A 15,057-nucleotide genomic window follows, 5' to 3' on the forward strand; every position below is an offset into this window, starting at 1 on the left:
GCTGCACGCAGAGCAGAGGGGAGATGTTAAGCCACAGCTTACAAATATACAAACACACAGCGGGTTTACTCACAGACCCGACAGTAAACAGGATGGCGAGCAGGGAAACGTGAAGCACTACTATAACATGAATATAAATGATTAAGAAATTTCTATTTCAACAGAAAGGTTATCAGTAGGGCAACTACAACAAACATCAGAGCAGCACAATATGCTCTTCCAAATACAGCCATAAGTAATTACAGCTATTAACTGCATCACTCCATGGATCCTGATGGTTGAGGCAGAATCACTGCTGCTAGAACAAATCCTTCGGAGTTAAAAGACTTGAATTGCCTGTCTGAAGGAGTACCAGACACTAATTGCCTCGGTGTTAACACAGCAATGGCATGAACAACTCAAGTTCCTCGGGGAGTGCAATGACTGCAATTAATCCACCACGTCAAACCTTCTCCTTAGCAGAGCTGAAGCTGGGAGGAAAGCCCCAGAACATCAAAGGCAAGTGTCAGGAGTTGATCTGGAGAGGCTCCTTCGGCACTAGCAGGTGCTGAAGTGAAATCAGAAGACAACATGGAGCAAACAAAGTTCACTCCGTCTCCAACCGGGAGCCAACGGCTCAGGCTGTACACAAAGCTCCCAGCCTTCAGGAGAGCTCCTGCCACAGACTAGATAATGAAGTCTCAGGGCCAGCTAATTATGTGAGAGATGAAACCTTGAAAGCTGGAAGTGTTGCAATAAATTCAGAGATTTCACTATAGGAAACATAATGATTAGTCAGGATAACTTTTTAAAAACTCATTGATTATAAATGCACATATACGCTTCCCCAGATTTACATGGGCATAATCCTACACAAGAACACAAAACATCAGAAAACCAGGAATCGTGAGGTTAATTTTGGCTGCACACCCTGGCTCTGTCCTCTCTTGGGTGTATGTCATTCCCCCATACAGACCTGAGTAATAACCTCATGAGGCAAGACCATGCCCAAAAGCACTAAAGCTCAGCAGCGGCACTTGGGGCATTTGTTTATCTGCTGACTTCTCTGCTTCATGCCGTGGGACTCTGTCCTGCCAGTTATCAACAAAGGAAAGTTAGCTGACTGTCTGCAAACACAGTACAACTATGCAAAGACAAGCAATGCTATCATAATATATCCCTGACAATGGAAAACTGAGGTTCTGAATGGATAATCCACTCCACTTCCCCCCCCCCCCAAAAAAAAAATAAAAAAATAAAGGTATTTTACTGCTATACCTCAGAACCAGGGTCTCATTTTTACCAACTGAACAGTGAATCATTACATTAACTCAGACCAACATATAAAAAAACCAAACCCTGAGACCCAGTGGAGATACTGCAATTTAATATTTGCAATAAGATCTGTAGCCCAAAATTCTGATCTACTAGACTGATTCACTTCCCTACATTGTCATGAACATGGAAAAAAAATGAGTCATGAAGACAAGGGCCTGCTTATGCTTACGTACACTACCACAGCTCATGCAGGGCTCATGTAAAAACATTCAAATTCATACTGCTGCAAGACATGGAAGTGGATGGGACTGAGAGGGATCCGCTGCACCCTCAACACTCTTCATATGGGTGGGAAACGACCCAGGGTGGCCTCGTCAACAGATGTCTCATGGCAGAGCTACAGAGTCCTGTGACGTGACTACTTATATGACTTCATGTATGCCACTAAAGGACATACCACTTGGCATGTGGATGACCACATATGTGAGAGCAAGGTGAAATTTTACCAAGTAATAAAACCAATATCTCTATCCCAGATCAAACTACACGTGCTGTCTATCAGAGTCAGTAGAGAACCATGCACAAAATTGCCACTTCACTATGCAAAGAGCAGTCCTTAAAAATACAGAATTTCAATTAAGGGCAGGGATCCTGCAGGGCCAACCCCACCTGAGCAGGCAGGGGAAGAGTCTCACTTCAGTGGTACATCACAACGTGTTATGTTTTATTACACAACTAACTAGGGTATTCAGGAGCGTGACCAGAGCAATCCTCGAGGCTAACCATTTTTTCCTTAAAATACAAGCAGCAATATGTTTAGAAGTTTTATAGGTTTCTGTTTTGCCTATAAAAACATACTGCAGGACCCTGCCAGGAATGCAGGTACACAAAGTAATGCAGGTCATTTCTCAGGAACTTCCAGGAAAGTTTTCATTGAGTTTCTGCTCTCTTGTATTCAAAGGTAAAAGTTTTGAATTTGTGTTGTAACTTCCATGACTGAAAAAAAACGAAAACAAAAACAAAACAGTTGAGGTAAGAAAGTGCTATAGTAGAACACAGTACAGAAAAACGTGAGATACAAAATTTGTAAGAAGCATGATCCAGCCAGCACTGTCATCAAGTGCCCTATTTAGGGAAACCCAGCAATTAACATTGGTGGGCAGGGACAGGGCAGCAGCTGCATCCAGGAGGCCAACAGGAACAGGATCCCGCAGCAGGAGTAACTGGGGCTAGAGGATGCTGTGCAGAAACTCAGGTACCTGCTACCCTGCACGCCAGAAGATGTGACAATAAATGGCATTTTTATAATCCCTCTCACTTCAGCCCTTTGAATAGTTTGCAAATAATTTCCCTCTGAAGTAAAAATAATTGCATGAAATGGAGGAACTGGCCTAGTAGCAAAAGGAACCAGACTTTTGCAGTGGTGTGCTGCTCGAGCTCTGCCCGCACTGACACATATTTGGGGTTTCAGAAGTGTCCCCCAGCACCAGGCCCTGCACACCAGTATGGGTCAGGACAACTGGAAAGGAATCACTGGGGATGACGTACAGAAATACACTGATTCAGCTGCAACATAACATCACACAGTGTGGAGGCTGTAACATGCTGAAGGTGATGGGTTTGGTCCTCTCTCCCCCCCCATAGCTCATTACCTCCTTGGGATGCCTTGGAGTCGAAAGGACTCCAGCTTTTAACCTGCTCAAATCGCTTCACTATTTCCCTCTCTTTAAAGCATAACTGAAGTCCCCACCTGAAGCTGTAGGAAAGAACGTGCTCTCACAAGAGCTCTTACAAAAGAATATTCCTACTTCACATGATACATCTCACTGCAGACTGGCTAGCACCTGTAGCAGCTGGACAATGAGGATCTCTGTAGGGCTGGGCCCAAGGAGCTGGAGCAGGAACCCTGGTGTGCTCCACATGCCCAACCGATCTGCTCGACAGCAGCTTTATCCTTTACATACAGTTAAACCACGCAGTACCTCGAGAAACAGGTATGATTTGTCTTGGGCTATTCCCAGTCCCAACACTTGCAACAGTACCACAGGTAAAACCAATGCGATTCAGAGGTGACTGGTTAGCATGTTGTCAGTTTTACTTTGTGGTTGTTTTGGATCTGAACTCCACAGTTCCTGCCGCAGGATTCAGCTGTTTTTGTTGTGAACACAGCTCTTGACAAATAAACGCACTATGAGGACGAATACACTCAGTGGTATCTTTTACTCCACTTATTTGCAGGATTTTGCACCTTGCTGTGGGTGTCACTGAATCAATACTGAACTAGTCCAAAAGCACCACACATTTGCTCTGAATCCTTCTAATTTGAAGAAATATAATTTATTAATGCTTCAAGAGTATCGAGGATAGATGTATGGTCAGCAAAGAAGCTGGGTTAAAGCCAAACTCGCAAAACAGATGTACAGCCAGAATTTACTCTTGCTTTACAGAGAAGGTTATTGGTTTCCAAGCACGATTCAATACGAAATGTCGCTAGATGTACCCCAGGTGGCATGTAATACCTTTAAGTATTGGCCGATGTCTTGCTGTACTTTAGAACATATATCTTGGACTCACGGCCCACCGTTTTGGATGTGACTGTGTGTACTCATCAGGAGCTTGGACCTGACCTCATGAGACTGCAGCAGCTCCCGGTCCCAGCACAGGATAGCAGCAAGAACACAGCCAAGAAACAAAGCCCACAAAAGACAAAATAGTGACAGATAAGCATAAAACAATTTATCTTTAATGCTTCTTTACCTATTTGGATCACAAAAAAATGCCCCATGCTTTGCGCAACTTCTCTGTTTAGTCAAACAAATTTGGCTTTAGAACTGTATCTAGATTCCAGCCTTCAACGTTTGGTTGTAAGCAAATAGGAACACGTTAATGAAGAATTCTGGAAAACATTAACATTTACAACAAGCCAAGGTCTGATCTTATTGGGGCTCCTCTGTTTGGCTGAGTTTTATGGGATAATTTCAAATAGATTCACTCCACCTGCATTTCAGGTGGGACAAAAGAATTGAAGGGGGAAAAAATAATAAAAAAGATCCTGTTCACTTGGATTAATACTTAAAAAAATGCTGCACACAGCTCTGGGTTGTTCTCTGGAATTAAAACTACCACTAATGTCTCTGGTTTCAGCCATTGTCAATCACCTGAACTAACTATTTGCAAGAACCAAACCTTACATCTGGAACATAACTGTCAGAGAAAGAGCTGAACAAACACGCATTCAGCTGCGGCCACTTCTAAAATTCCACATCCCCTGAATTATCATCTACACTATTTTCTTCTCCTTAAGCCTTGCTGCTTATGTTATATGAATGAAGAATCAGCACTCAGCTTTTTTTTCCCCTCTCCTTGCTATACAAAGGAACAATGCTTGAGGAGGTCTGTTCTGGCTACAGGAGATAAAATAATACTGGTTCTAAAAAGCAAGAGGAATATAGCCAATTCCAACAGCTCCTTGCAAGTGCTATTGCACACAGGCGTAAGAAAGCCCCTGGAATTTCTGGATCTCTATAAATAAAAGCAGTGAGCGCTTCTATTGAATATAAAGACATAAGAAATATTTATGTCATAATATAAACACCCACTGTACCTTCCCAATCACAGCACACCAAAGAAGAGAATTTAATACTACCTTTAGAGATTTTCAGATGATTGAAATTTGCATCGCACTGCATTAACAAGCACTTACATTACATTAACCTTACTACTTAGATGTAATTAATACTCAGTACAAGTAAAGAGGCAGAAGGGGGAAAAGACCAAAATCATATAATTTAACAAATACCAAATAAATATAACTGGATCTCCAAATGAGCTATTTTTCAAACAAGAAGAACTACAGCAAAAAAAAAATCAGAGCTGGCAAGGTTTATAAAATCATGCTTCTATCTGTCAGATAATCCATCAGAAATCAGGTATTATGGGTATCAGAAATTATTATGGTACTCCCTCAAACAGAGTTGAAAGAAAATACTATATACCGTTCTACGCTTGAATGGGTTGAGTGATTATTGACTGATGACTGCAAACATGCACATCCAGAGCTGTTCAGTGAATATATTTCAGGACTGTTTGCTCACTTTTGCTCATTTCATCCGTGAACAGACAACTTTCTCACCTGTCATGTATTTGACTTTGCTGGAGAAACTGTGCAGAGTCTTCTGGGGAAAAAAATTGCTTTGAAAAGAGCAGACATTGGAATTACAGTAATTAGATCTAGAAAGAAGGGATAAAAGTGTTCATGCTGTTAAACAGGTAGCAATGCAATTGCTTTCAGCAATTGACTTGACAGCTCATTTTTAAGCTGAGCTGTTCTGCTGCTATTATTTGAAAATAGCTGTCATTGTCAGATATTTTAATTTATTTGTAATTATATAATTGAACTCCAGTGTCACTCTAGGAGTAAACTAAACGCTCTGTGGAATACCAACACATGTGTAACAAAAAATACATGACAATTTATATCTCCTCTTAGTCTAAATAAAATAACTCCTATTCAGGCCACTTTTCCTATTTTTCTTAATCCTGCAGGAGGGTTGCTAGGATTACGTGACAGCACTGGCTTTTGCAGTGGCAAGATAAAAAAATCCATATGTGTTCCTTGCTTTCGCCATTATCCAGCAAAATATACTTAATATATAAACGTCCTCTACTTTTATTCAATCTTATGTCAGCCTTAGCTAACCCATATTTTAAAGATAGCCACGCAAACTATCGTGGGAGCTTATGCTAGTATTTTATCATTGCTTGTGCTTTGTAGACAAACTTGGCACTATCAGTGATCTAAGCAAGAATACACTCAGTGACTTGGGGTGTGTGACTTTTTTTTTTGTCTCATTTGGTTCATTAAGAAGTAATAAGAAGTCTTTTCTTTTGAAATTCACAGAGATGCATACATCCCCTTATGATTAGATAATATGATCACCACAGTTTGCTTAACTGTTGAAATACATATGCTTTCCTCACCTGGAAACAGCCTTTAAGAAAAAAGTTTCACACTGCTAAGGTGAAGAGACCAAACCTTTCAATTCAGTACTTGAAAACAGAAACGTTTCTCTCCAGGTTATTTTGCTTCTGGTTACTTTACTGAAGTGTCTGCAGCACCAAACACAGAAAAGTTTTCTGTTCTATTGACATTCAGAATCTTTATTTCCATCTTGTCTTAAATTTACAAACGTCACAGCAGGTTTTCTTGTTTGTTTTCTTTGTCTTGGTATCCATATGAAATCATGCACCTAATTATCAGCTGTACTTCTGTTACCCCAAGAGAGACTTTCCTTTTTCTATGCTGGCATTAAATTTATTTTCAAGAGAAAAAAGAAGGTTTAATAAATACAAAAAAATAATCAAGAAAATTAGATAAAGTAAGTCAAAAAGATATCACAGTTTCAGATCCTCGCTGGCTATGGTAATATACTGAAAGCAAACAAAGGTCCTCAATAAAACATCAAGCCTTATTCCCTCCTTGCAGCCTGTATCAGCCTTAATAAAGACGAAGACAACATTGAGAAACCAGTGCACTGACAAACAGTGCTGCCCTTCCTGCTGCCTGCCTGCCACTTACTTCCCTGAAACAGATTTAAACACAAGTAAACAGGAGCTGGAAAACTTGCAAGTTCTCTTACCATCTGACAAGTCAATTAGCCCGAGGTAGTGCAAAAGTTTCAGAGAGGAGCACACCACCACCACAATGCCTAGAGTCTGCAGTCCCTCCGACTCGCCTTTAGTCCACATCCTCCGAGGCACCAGGCAGTACCTGCTGGCGTGCTGGCACCCGGCTGGCAGACATCGAAAGCTGCAAACTCCTCCGTTGGAGGCTTTCCTCCCCGCTGCTCAGCTGAGTGTGCAGCCCCTTCCCTCTCCCTCCCCTGGCTTCGCACTCCCTCTCTTTCTCAGGCTCTCCCCCTACTTCTGCTTCTCTTCTTCTCCCCCCCCCCCTTTTTTTTTTTAATTAAAAAACATCCAAGCAATTTCAGCATTTAGCAGTAATCTCGGGTTTTATTTTCTTTAGTGTAATTCTCTCAAGAGTTTACTCTGCCCCTGAACAACTTAATGCAGGGCTCCTAACCTCAGCAACATCTTGCATAGCTTTCATTATATACTTTTTTTTTTTTTTTAAAGTATCTGTGATACCAGTCATCTTTTGCTTTGGGGATTTTCTTGGTAATCCTACCAATTTGGATGCTTTTTGTCAATGCCTCTTCTGTACTGCATAGGAGACTACAGCACGTTGTAAGGGAGGAAAGGAAGTATCCTTCCCTTTCCTAATCCCCGTCCTCCACATTACCCCAGGACACTGAGGCAGCAAGGCACTTAGTGCCCCCAGCACACTGGGATACACACAAACACTCCCTGTGTGCACATGGATGCCCACACGGAGCCCAGGACCCGCGTGGCCGTTCTTTGTGCAAGGAAGCCCAGAGTATGCCCATGGGCACAGCGCACAGGAGGACAAACCAGGGCAACGTGTCACCAGGCTGCTTGCTTGGGGTAGTGCTGCGGGATGTTCTCAGCTTTAGTCAACGATGTGTTTCTCCATAAGCACTACGGAGGAGCGAACACTTGGCAGGTTGGGTGTTCTATCAGAGTGGCAGACGCGAAGCTGCAACATAATTAAAGCCAGATTTTTCAACCACGCCGTTAGTACAAGATGCTATGATGTTCAGGGGAGTGCCGAGAGGCAAGGCCCTTCCCCGCCCCATGCTGCCAGCCCTGGGGTGAGCAGCAGCCCTGGGCCCAGAGGTGCTGGGCCTACTGCCACTGTGCAGCCATGCCCGGGAGCAGGACCTCAACGGGATTTCGTACATCATGCTAACCAAGGGGTGCCCTCTGATCGTACAGATGTTGCTATGGAAGCCAGGGTGGAGGTGCAGAGTGCTCGTACATGCTTGAGTCATCAAGTCACCAAGAAAAGAACACTTGAATTGAGTTGGAGCTTTGTTTCCATGCGCAGGTGACCAATGAACAGATCAAACAGCAGGATAATGCATTTGCAAGGGTGATGAGGATTTCCTGCCACCAGCAGCTACCTAACCAGAGCTCCCCTCTGTGCTGGCATGGGGCTGTTACCACCCCAGGCACTGGGACTCCCTGGTGCAGGGACACAGAAGCCCCACGTTGTGCTTCCCTTCTGTGGAAGAGCTGCTGGTTGGCTGACAGACACCAGACAAAGTTCCTCCATCCCTCCAGCTTTAAGCCCTAAACTGACCTATCACTATGGTGTTTAGTTAAACCAAACCAGTTTGCTGCTGCTATTTAGTCATTTAAATAAACACAACTGATTAGGGAGTTGTCTACAGATGCATAATCGGGTGGCAAACCCTGCAGACCCAGATCTGTGCTTCCCTTTTAAGAAATAATTTAATTAGGAGCACATCGCAGCAAAGCTCAGCTCCCAGCTTGGCCCATCAGGTACCGCAGCACCCGTTCTCTGCTACAGCATTGAGCTAATGCAAGAAACTGCTTCTGTGCTTTAAGCCCAAGAGTGAATCCTCAGTACCGAAACAGAGCACCACCAACTCTGGACAAGAGGCAGAAATATTAACTAAGAGCTATTTAGCTGTTTTATTTGAATCACGCCTGGATCAAAGAAAAACCCAAACTGAGTCAACGCCAAATATATAGCTGGATTCAAAGTTGGGAGTTCTTTGGAGTAAATATTCTACAGGCTAGAAAACATTCTGCAGAGCTGCAGCAGCCTTTGGATCGATTTTTCCCAAACATTGGTATACCTGCCGTATAATATATACTGTTATTCTCGCAGAGGGTAACCCCAGGGACTAAATGTTTCTAGCTAAAATCACACACAAAACTAGCAGCACAAACTTGATTGCCCAGTTTTCTACTATAGCCAACAAAAACAAACTTTGCAGAACAACAACTAGAAGAACAAGGGCTTTTTTTTTCCCGTTATATATGGGCAAGGTTAAGCTTCCTAGTGAAGCAGTAATAGCTTTATTTTTGCAAAATGCTAAAAAAGAGGAATGTAAGCAGGTCTGTTTAAAATACCAGATGTCTTGATAATAGAGATAGATGGTCTTGCTAATGCCTAGCCTAAGTATCTCTTGCACACAGCAAAAGGGGTTGAATGGCTCAATTAACTCTGGAAGGTTTGCGCTAGGTATGCACTGTGTGTGCCCTCTGGGAACACGAGTAAGAACTTCATCAAGATCAATCAAAATAACATATAATGAAAAGGATTTTGTGGTAATAAAAGAATTGCAATGATGAATCATATCAATGACTTATGTGATGTATAAAAGGCTCTTTAAATCAGTTGGGGAAAAATACATCATACGAAGGTGCAACAATCACAGCAAAATGGAGAATAACCTTCCCATCGCAGAAGCTTCTCCCAGCAGCCAAGCAATTTGGACCACATTTGTACTTTCAAGGAGGATTCATCTCCTTGCTTCATTTTAAAACAAATACAGCACGACAGGTTCTCATTACCCACACCTGTAAAAAGCCTCCAGTGTTATTGTATGATTAGCCTGTTATAAAACAAAATATTAAATTTGTCATTTTGATCGACTACTCCTTTGTTCTCGTGTTGTGATAAAGAATAAACAGGAACATCTGATTGATTCTTCCTGTGCAGCTCATTATTTCAAATATCTCCAGAACACCTTTGTTTATGGATCTTCTTCCCATACCTGGCAGTCCTGAACACTCTTCCCACATGGCCACTGCCCATAAATCTATTTTCACTGCAGAACTCTGAGGCTCTTCCCCTTCTGTTGTATTTTAGAAATGGCATAATGAGATCATTCACAATACTGCAGGTAGCTGTAACACCAAAAATATTAAATTACTATTCCATACATACTTATCCAATATAATTTGTGTGCGCATAAAGTTGGGGGTTTTATTGCTGTTTTCATTTTCAACCAGGCAAACCAAAGCGAGAACCAGGTGTCTGAGTGATTTTAAGTCACCTAGACCCAAGCAAATGATATTGTTTAAATTTCAGTATTTTATCAGCCTGCCTTGGTCAACAGTTATTCATCTGCCCCCTTTACCCCACGTGATTTGGGTTTTCTCATATTTCTCTGGCTCTGACTATCCCTAAGGAATTTGTACCTTCTGCAAATTATGTGGAGAGAGAACTACAGACTATGATTGAAAAAAATATGCTATGAGTCAATTTAACAAGTCTAGCACCCAAGTTACTAATGGTTTAGGGTCCCAACCTAAACCGTGAGCCATCGTCAGCCAAACTAACAGCTGCTCCCTGACAACAGGCTCAGGTCCTGACCCATTTGCACCACCACAATCTCACCCTGACCCCTCTGCCCACAAATTACTTCGGCTTCATATCACATTTGTGTTTTCCAGCAGTTACTCACCAGGCCAGAGTGTTTTTGGAAGTGCTGGCTAATTACCAGTTATTTTTGTCACTGGAGATGCATTCTGCGTAACGATAGGTGAACCACTGATGTCTCAGTTTGGTTTGGGTAATGCAGAAGCGTGGATGCTTTTCTGTTAGTGCTGCACAGGGAGCTGGGAGCAAGGAGCTCAGTGCCTCAGCCTGCCATCTTGCTGTGTGGGCTCAAGGAAGCAACAAGCAGACAAACCCTTGCCTGACATAGCACACATTTTTCTGCCCTAACAAAGGCAGCTATAATCCCATCCCCTTGGTTCACCTCTGAGCCATGTGAAGGAGCCACTCTTTGCTCTGTGCATGCTTCCCTGCTTGCTGGCCATGAAATGAAGCCGGCAGGTCTGAGGACCCACAGGGTTTACACAGAGAAGCAGGAGGACCCCACACTTCTTCCCTTAAGAGGGATTGACCTTGGGATTCCCAGCTTACTATCCCAATTGGCCTCAACAGCTTCAGAAACCACAGGAATACATTTCAGAGAAAGGCTCCAGAAATCAAATACCTCATTGTTGACTTTTTCTAGGCCACAGCGGGAAGCACAGACAAGAATATCCGGCCTTGAAGGTTCTGCACACCGCTGAATGGAGGACTCAGCTTCACCCTGTATGTACCCCACTACAGCAGAAGCCGGCGGGTGCTAATGATGCACACATAGCCTCCCATTGAGCTGTAAATGGTGAGTAGACCAGCAATGAATATAGAAACTGTGCAACCTCAGAGGACTAACCTGAACTGCAGTTTACATGCACGCTACCTGAAATTGGGTGCGTATTATTAGAGCAAGGAATAATTAATGTAAGGGTAACAGCCACCTTTAGTGATTCCATCGTCTATTCCACTGGCAGGAATTCAGAGAGGCTGCGCTGTGCTTTTCTCCTTTTATTTACTACTCTCTATCTGTTTCCCTAGACCTTTATACATTAACCCACACGGCTGCAGGAACCCCAGCAGCACACCCAAAGCCTGGTGCCTCTCAAGGTGGCAGCTCACCAGCAGCCTTGCGGGGGGCACCAGCTGCTTTCAACAGCTGCCCCACAAGTTCTCCAGCTCCGGACCTGCCCTTTGCAGGGCTGTTGGCTCAGGTTGGATGAAGCACCAGTGACTGAGTAGCAATGCCTGCTGCACCACGAGGGAGCCAGGGAAAGGCTTCTGCACTGGTGTCCTACTTTTCTGACTGGCAACAGAAGTTGAGGACACCTGCTGGGAGGAAAAGGAGGGTAGGGGAGAGGAAGTGGAAAGTTAAAAGGAGGAATAGCACAAGAGGGTATTTCAGGCCTGAAATAAGGAACACTAAGGTGATGTGACATGAAGATCTGATCCAGGAAGGACAGGGCTTTACACAATCTGAAACTGGACACAAAAATGAAAAACCTGATGTCAATTCAACCAGGGGTTGATTTCCCATCCGGCTGACCCGTGCCAGGCCCCATTCCAGCTGAGCCCTTTCCCCAGAGCCCACGCTCGGAGGTGAGCACTCTCCTCAGCAGCAGGTGCACGTCACTGCCAGGAGCCAAGAAACTCGAAAGCCGTGCCTGCCACAAGACGTACGTGCCCTGCAGTGTCAGTTTTTGCTTACTGGATTTCTGCACAAGCGAGAGGAGATGTGACCCCTCATTTGTGACACTGGCAATTGCTCTGTAGGGTCTCGAAGCAGTCCCGAGGCATAAAGATTGAAGCCTCTGCTGTCAAGTCTGGCTGTAGTGATTCTCTCATCACAGGTGGATTTCCCCCCATATTATTTATTTCCCATCAGATTGCCACAACTTCTATCTCATTTTTAATAAAAGTGATGATTAATAACACAGAACCTTTGTTCTCAGACTATTTTCTAATGGGCTGCGTTTTTCCAGATTCATATTGACTTAAGCGCATGAGAATAACAAAGAACAGCTAGTCTAGTCTTTCCCCCCCCCACAAGGGCTCAGAAGATCAGGATTTTTTTACCACAAGAAAACTGATGCAGGATGAACCCCACAAAATAAGAATTTCTTAGCATAAACTATACCGAGTTATTTGATACAGCTGCACCTGTTTGCAGTTTCTGCAATAGCGAGTATCTTACTTTTCCAATGCATGCCAGCTTGCTGATAACTGCTAATATATTCCTTCCGACCAGGTCTTTTGCTTATTACATGTTAAGGAAGAAGGAAAAAAAAACAGTGAAAGGATGCAGCACTACATATGCTTTACTCTCTCATTCATCTCCCTGATGGATCTTCTCTTGGCATCAGTTACAGTAAGAGAAGAGGCAGACAGTTACTGGGGTTTCTACTACAATTCTGTTCATGTATGACGTGCCTGGAGACACCCGTAATGCCGCAGGAATGTCGCTGGAAGGAACACCAGGTACCCTCTAGTCCAGCTAGCACCTGGAGCAGGAGCTGCCTCACTGCCAGCACACCACTCGCCAGGTGAGGCAACGCTTGAAGCTCCCCAGGGATGGTAACCCCAGCACCACATCGCTTTCCTAAGCGGGAGGTTTCTCCTAACACCCAATCTAAGCCTCTGAAGCTGCCACATACAGCCGCTAGCCCCTCTGTTACGAAGCTAGGTATCTTTCAACAGTGCACGCATATGGTCACCTGCAAGCCACACAGCCTTCCTCCAAGCTGTCCAGCTTCTACCCATGAAATATACACGCTGCTCTTTGAAAGGCAGCATTTAAGGCTAATACATTTGAGAGTATTCTTTAGAGAAAGCTCCTGAACCTGGGACAAGCCATTTTGCTGCTGACATTGCTGCCAAAGCCTTTTCATTATCCTAAGAAGGGCTGGACTACCAGCCAACAGCACAGGCTCTCCTTCCCTACCTCACCAAAGCATTTTCTACTAAGATGCAGGGAGCTCAGTTACCTGGCGTACCTTCCCCCCGCCAAAGTTCAGACTGCAAAACACGTAGAAGGGACATTTTCAGAGAGGAAGCATTGAGGCAGTCTTCCAGGCAGCAAGCAAGGAAGGTTCTGGTTTGGATTGTAGCTCTAAAAGTTGATATGTACAGATGTCTGACTGCAGAATAGCATTAGAAACATCAGGAGCTGGAAAAACACTTTTGGAGTGTTTCACACATGTCCTGGCTACTCAGACTTGAAATGTGGTGCAGCCCACAAGGGCACACAGTGCCAGGAGGGGTGGATTTTGGCACCTTTAAGATTAACAGCATTTTGCATCTGTCTTTAGGGAAAGAGAACCCAAATAATCATGAAAGGACAGCAGAGAAATTCAAGTTTGGAATTCTGAGAGCTTTGTCGGAACAGCTGCAGATTTGGAGAACTAAGAAGAAAACCAGGAAGCCTGGCTGTCACAAGCAGTTAGTATCCCTTTGAAAATCCACCCAACTACCCTGAGTGCCGCAAGATACAGCTCTCCTGGGGACACCAGTGCCAAGCTAGCACTGACCAGCAACTCCAGCTGAGGTATCTGCTTCTCAACCCCTTATTTTCAAGTAGTGAACTGAACAAGCAGTCCATTTGGTACATTTCTCCAATGATGCTCCAGGGGAATATTAAACTATCTTATTTTCACATTAGAATAAGGTGAAACACTGCCCCGTAAAGATCACATCATAGATTCTGCCCTAGTTAAACATGTATTACAAGCTTAAGCACTGAACACTCTCCACTTGTAGAATGCTGCTCCTTTATCTATTAAACCATGTTCTCTCATCACTTTTCATAATGTTCTGCACTTATTTTTAAATAGCCTCAAGCAATGAACACTTGCATATGGCTTTCTAAATAACCCAAATTTTTCACTTAGCGATGTGCTGCAAGAGGAAATACCTTTAAACACTCATTGACTCTTCACTAGGATCTCATCTTCACTGCATTATCTACACATTACTTGCATTTAAGTTTTCTTTTTATCATCTGTAATTTGTATTTCCATTTTCCCCCCAGCTTGAAAGAAAGCTTAGTTTAATTGGTTATTTGCATAATTATTCTGAAAAAGAAAGCACTACAAAAATGGCTAATAGGAGATCAGAGTACTGTATTCATGACGGAATTACAAAACAGACAAAAACTGTATTTTAGGTACACAGCATCGTCACAAATCACATCATCCCTGAAGCATTTGAAAACCCAGGCAAAGCAGCAAAATTCTCAGCACTTAATGCCTTGCAACGCAACAGAAACCAAGAACAAAGTGGTCAGTCTATAAAGTCAATGTCTCTCTGAAGTTATGTTTTCTAAAGAAATAATATCAAGTTTGTAAAGTATAACAGACAACAAAAACTAAAAAAGCAGTTTATGCTGTTTCTCTAAATGCATGGAAACTAAGAGAACTTTTGGAGGACTCCGAGAGGGGAAATGGCTTGGCTCCTGCAAGCACAGCTCCGGCTGTTCTGCTCCTCTAGTGGCCCCACTGGTTAAGTTCTGCTTCTGGGCGCAGCACAGATGGAAAATG

General features: G+C 43.4%; 1 protein-coding gene across 9 annotated transcripts in view; it reads right to left on the reverse strand.

The window, feature by feature from the left end:
* Positions 1 to 15,057, reverse strand: part of KCNIP1 (potassium voltage-gated channel interacting protein 1) — a 256,038-nt gene that overhangs the window by 61,522 nt on the left and 179,459 nt on the right. The window contains exon 1 of one of the 9 annotated variants that reach the window (XM_083798236.1): positions 6,897 to 7,028. The exons of the other annotated variants lie outside the window; for them this stretch is intronic. Within the exon in view, the coding sequence (XP_083654362.1) occupies positions 6,897 to 7,005 (109 nt within the window). The 5' untranslated portion in view covers positions 7,006 to 7,028. Of the gene's footprint in view, positions 1 to 6,896; positions 7,029 to 15,057 lie in introns of those variants that run through there. 9 annotated transcript variants of the gene reach the window in all.

Source organism: Anser anser (assembly GCF_964211835.1).
Source record: "Anser anser genome assembly, chromosome: 14".
Taxonomy (NCBI): Eukaryota; Metazoa; Chordata; class Aves; order Anseriformes; family Anatidae; genus Anser; species Anser anser.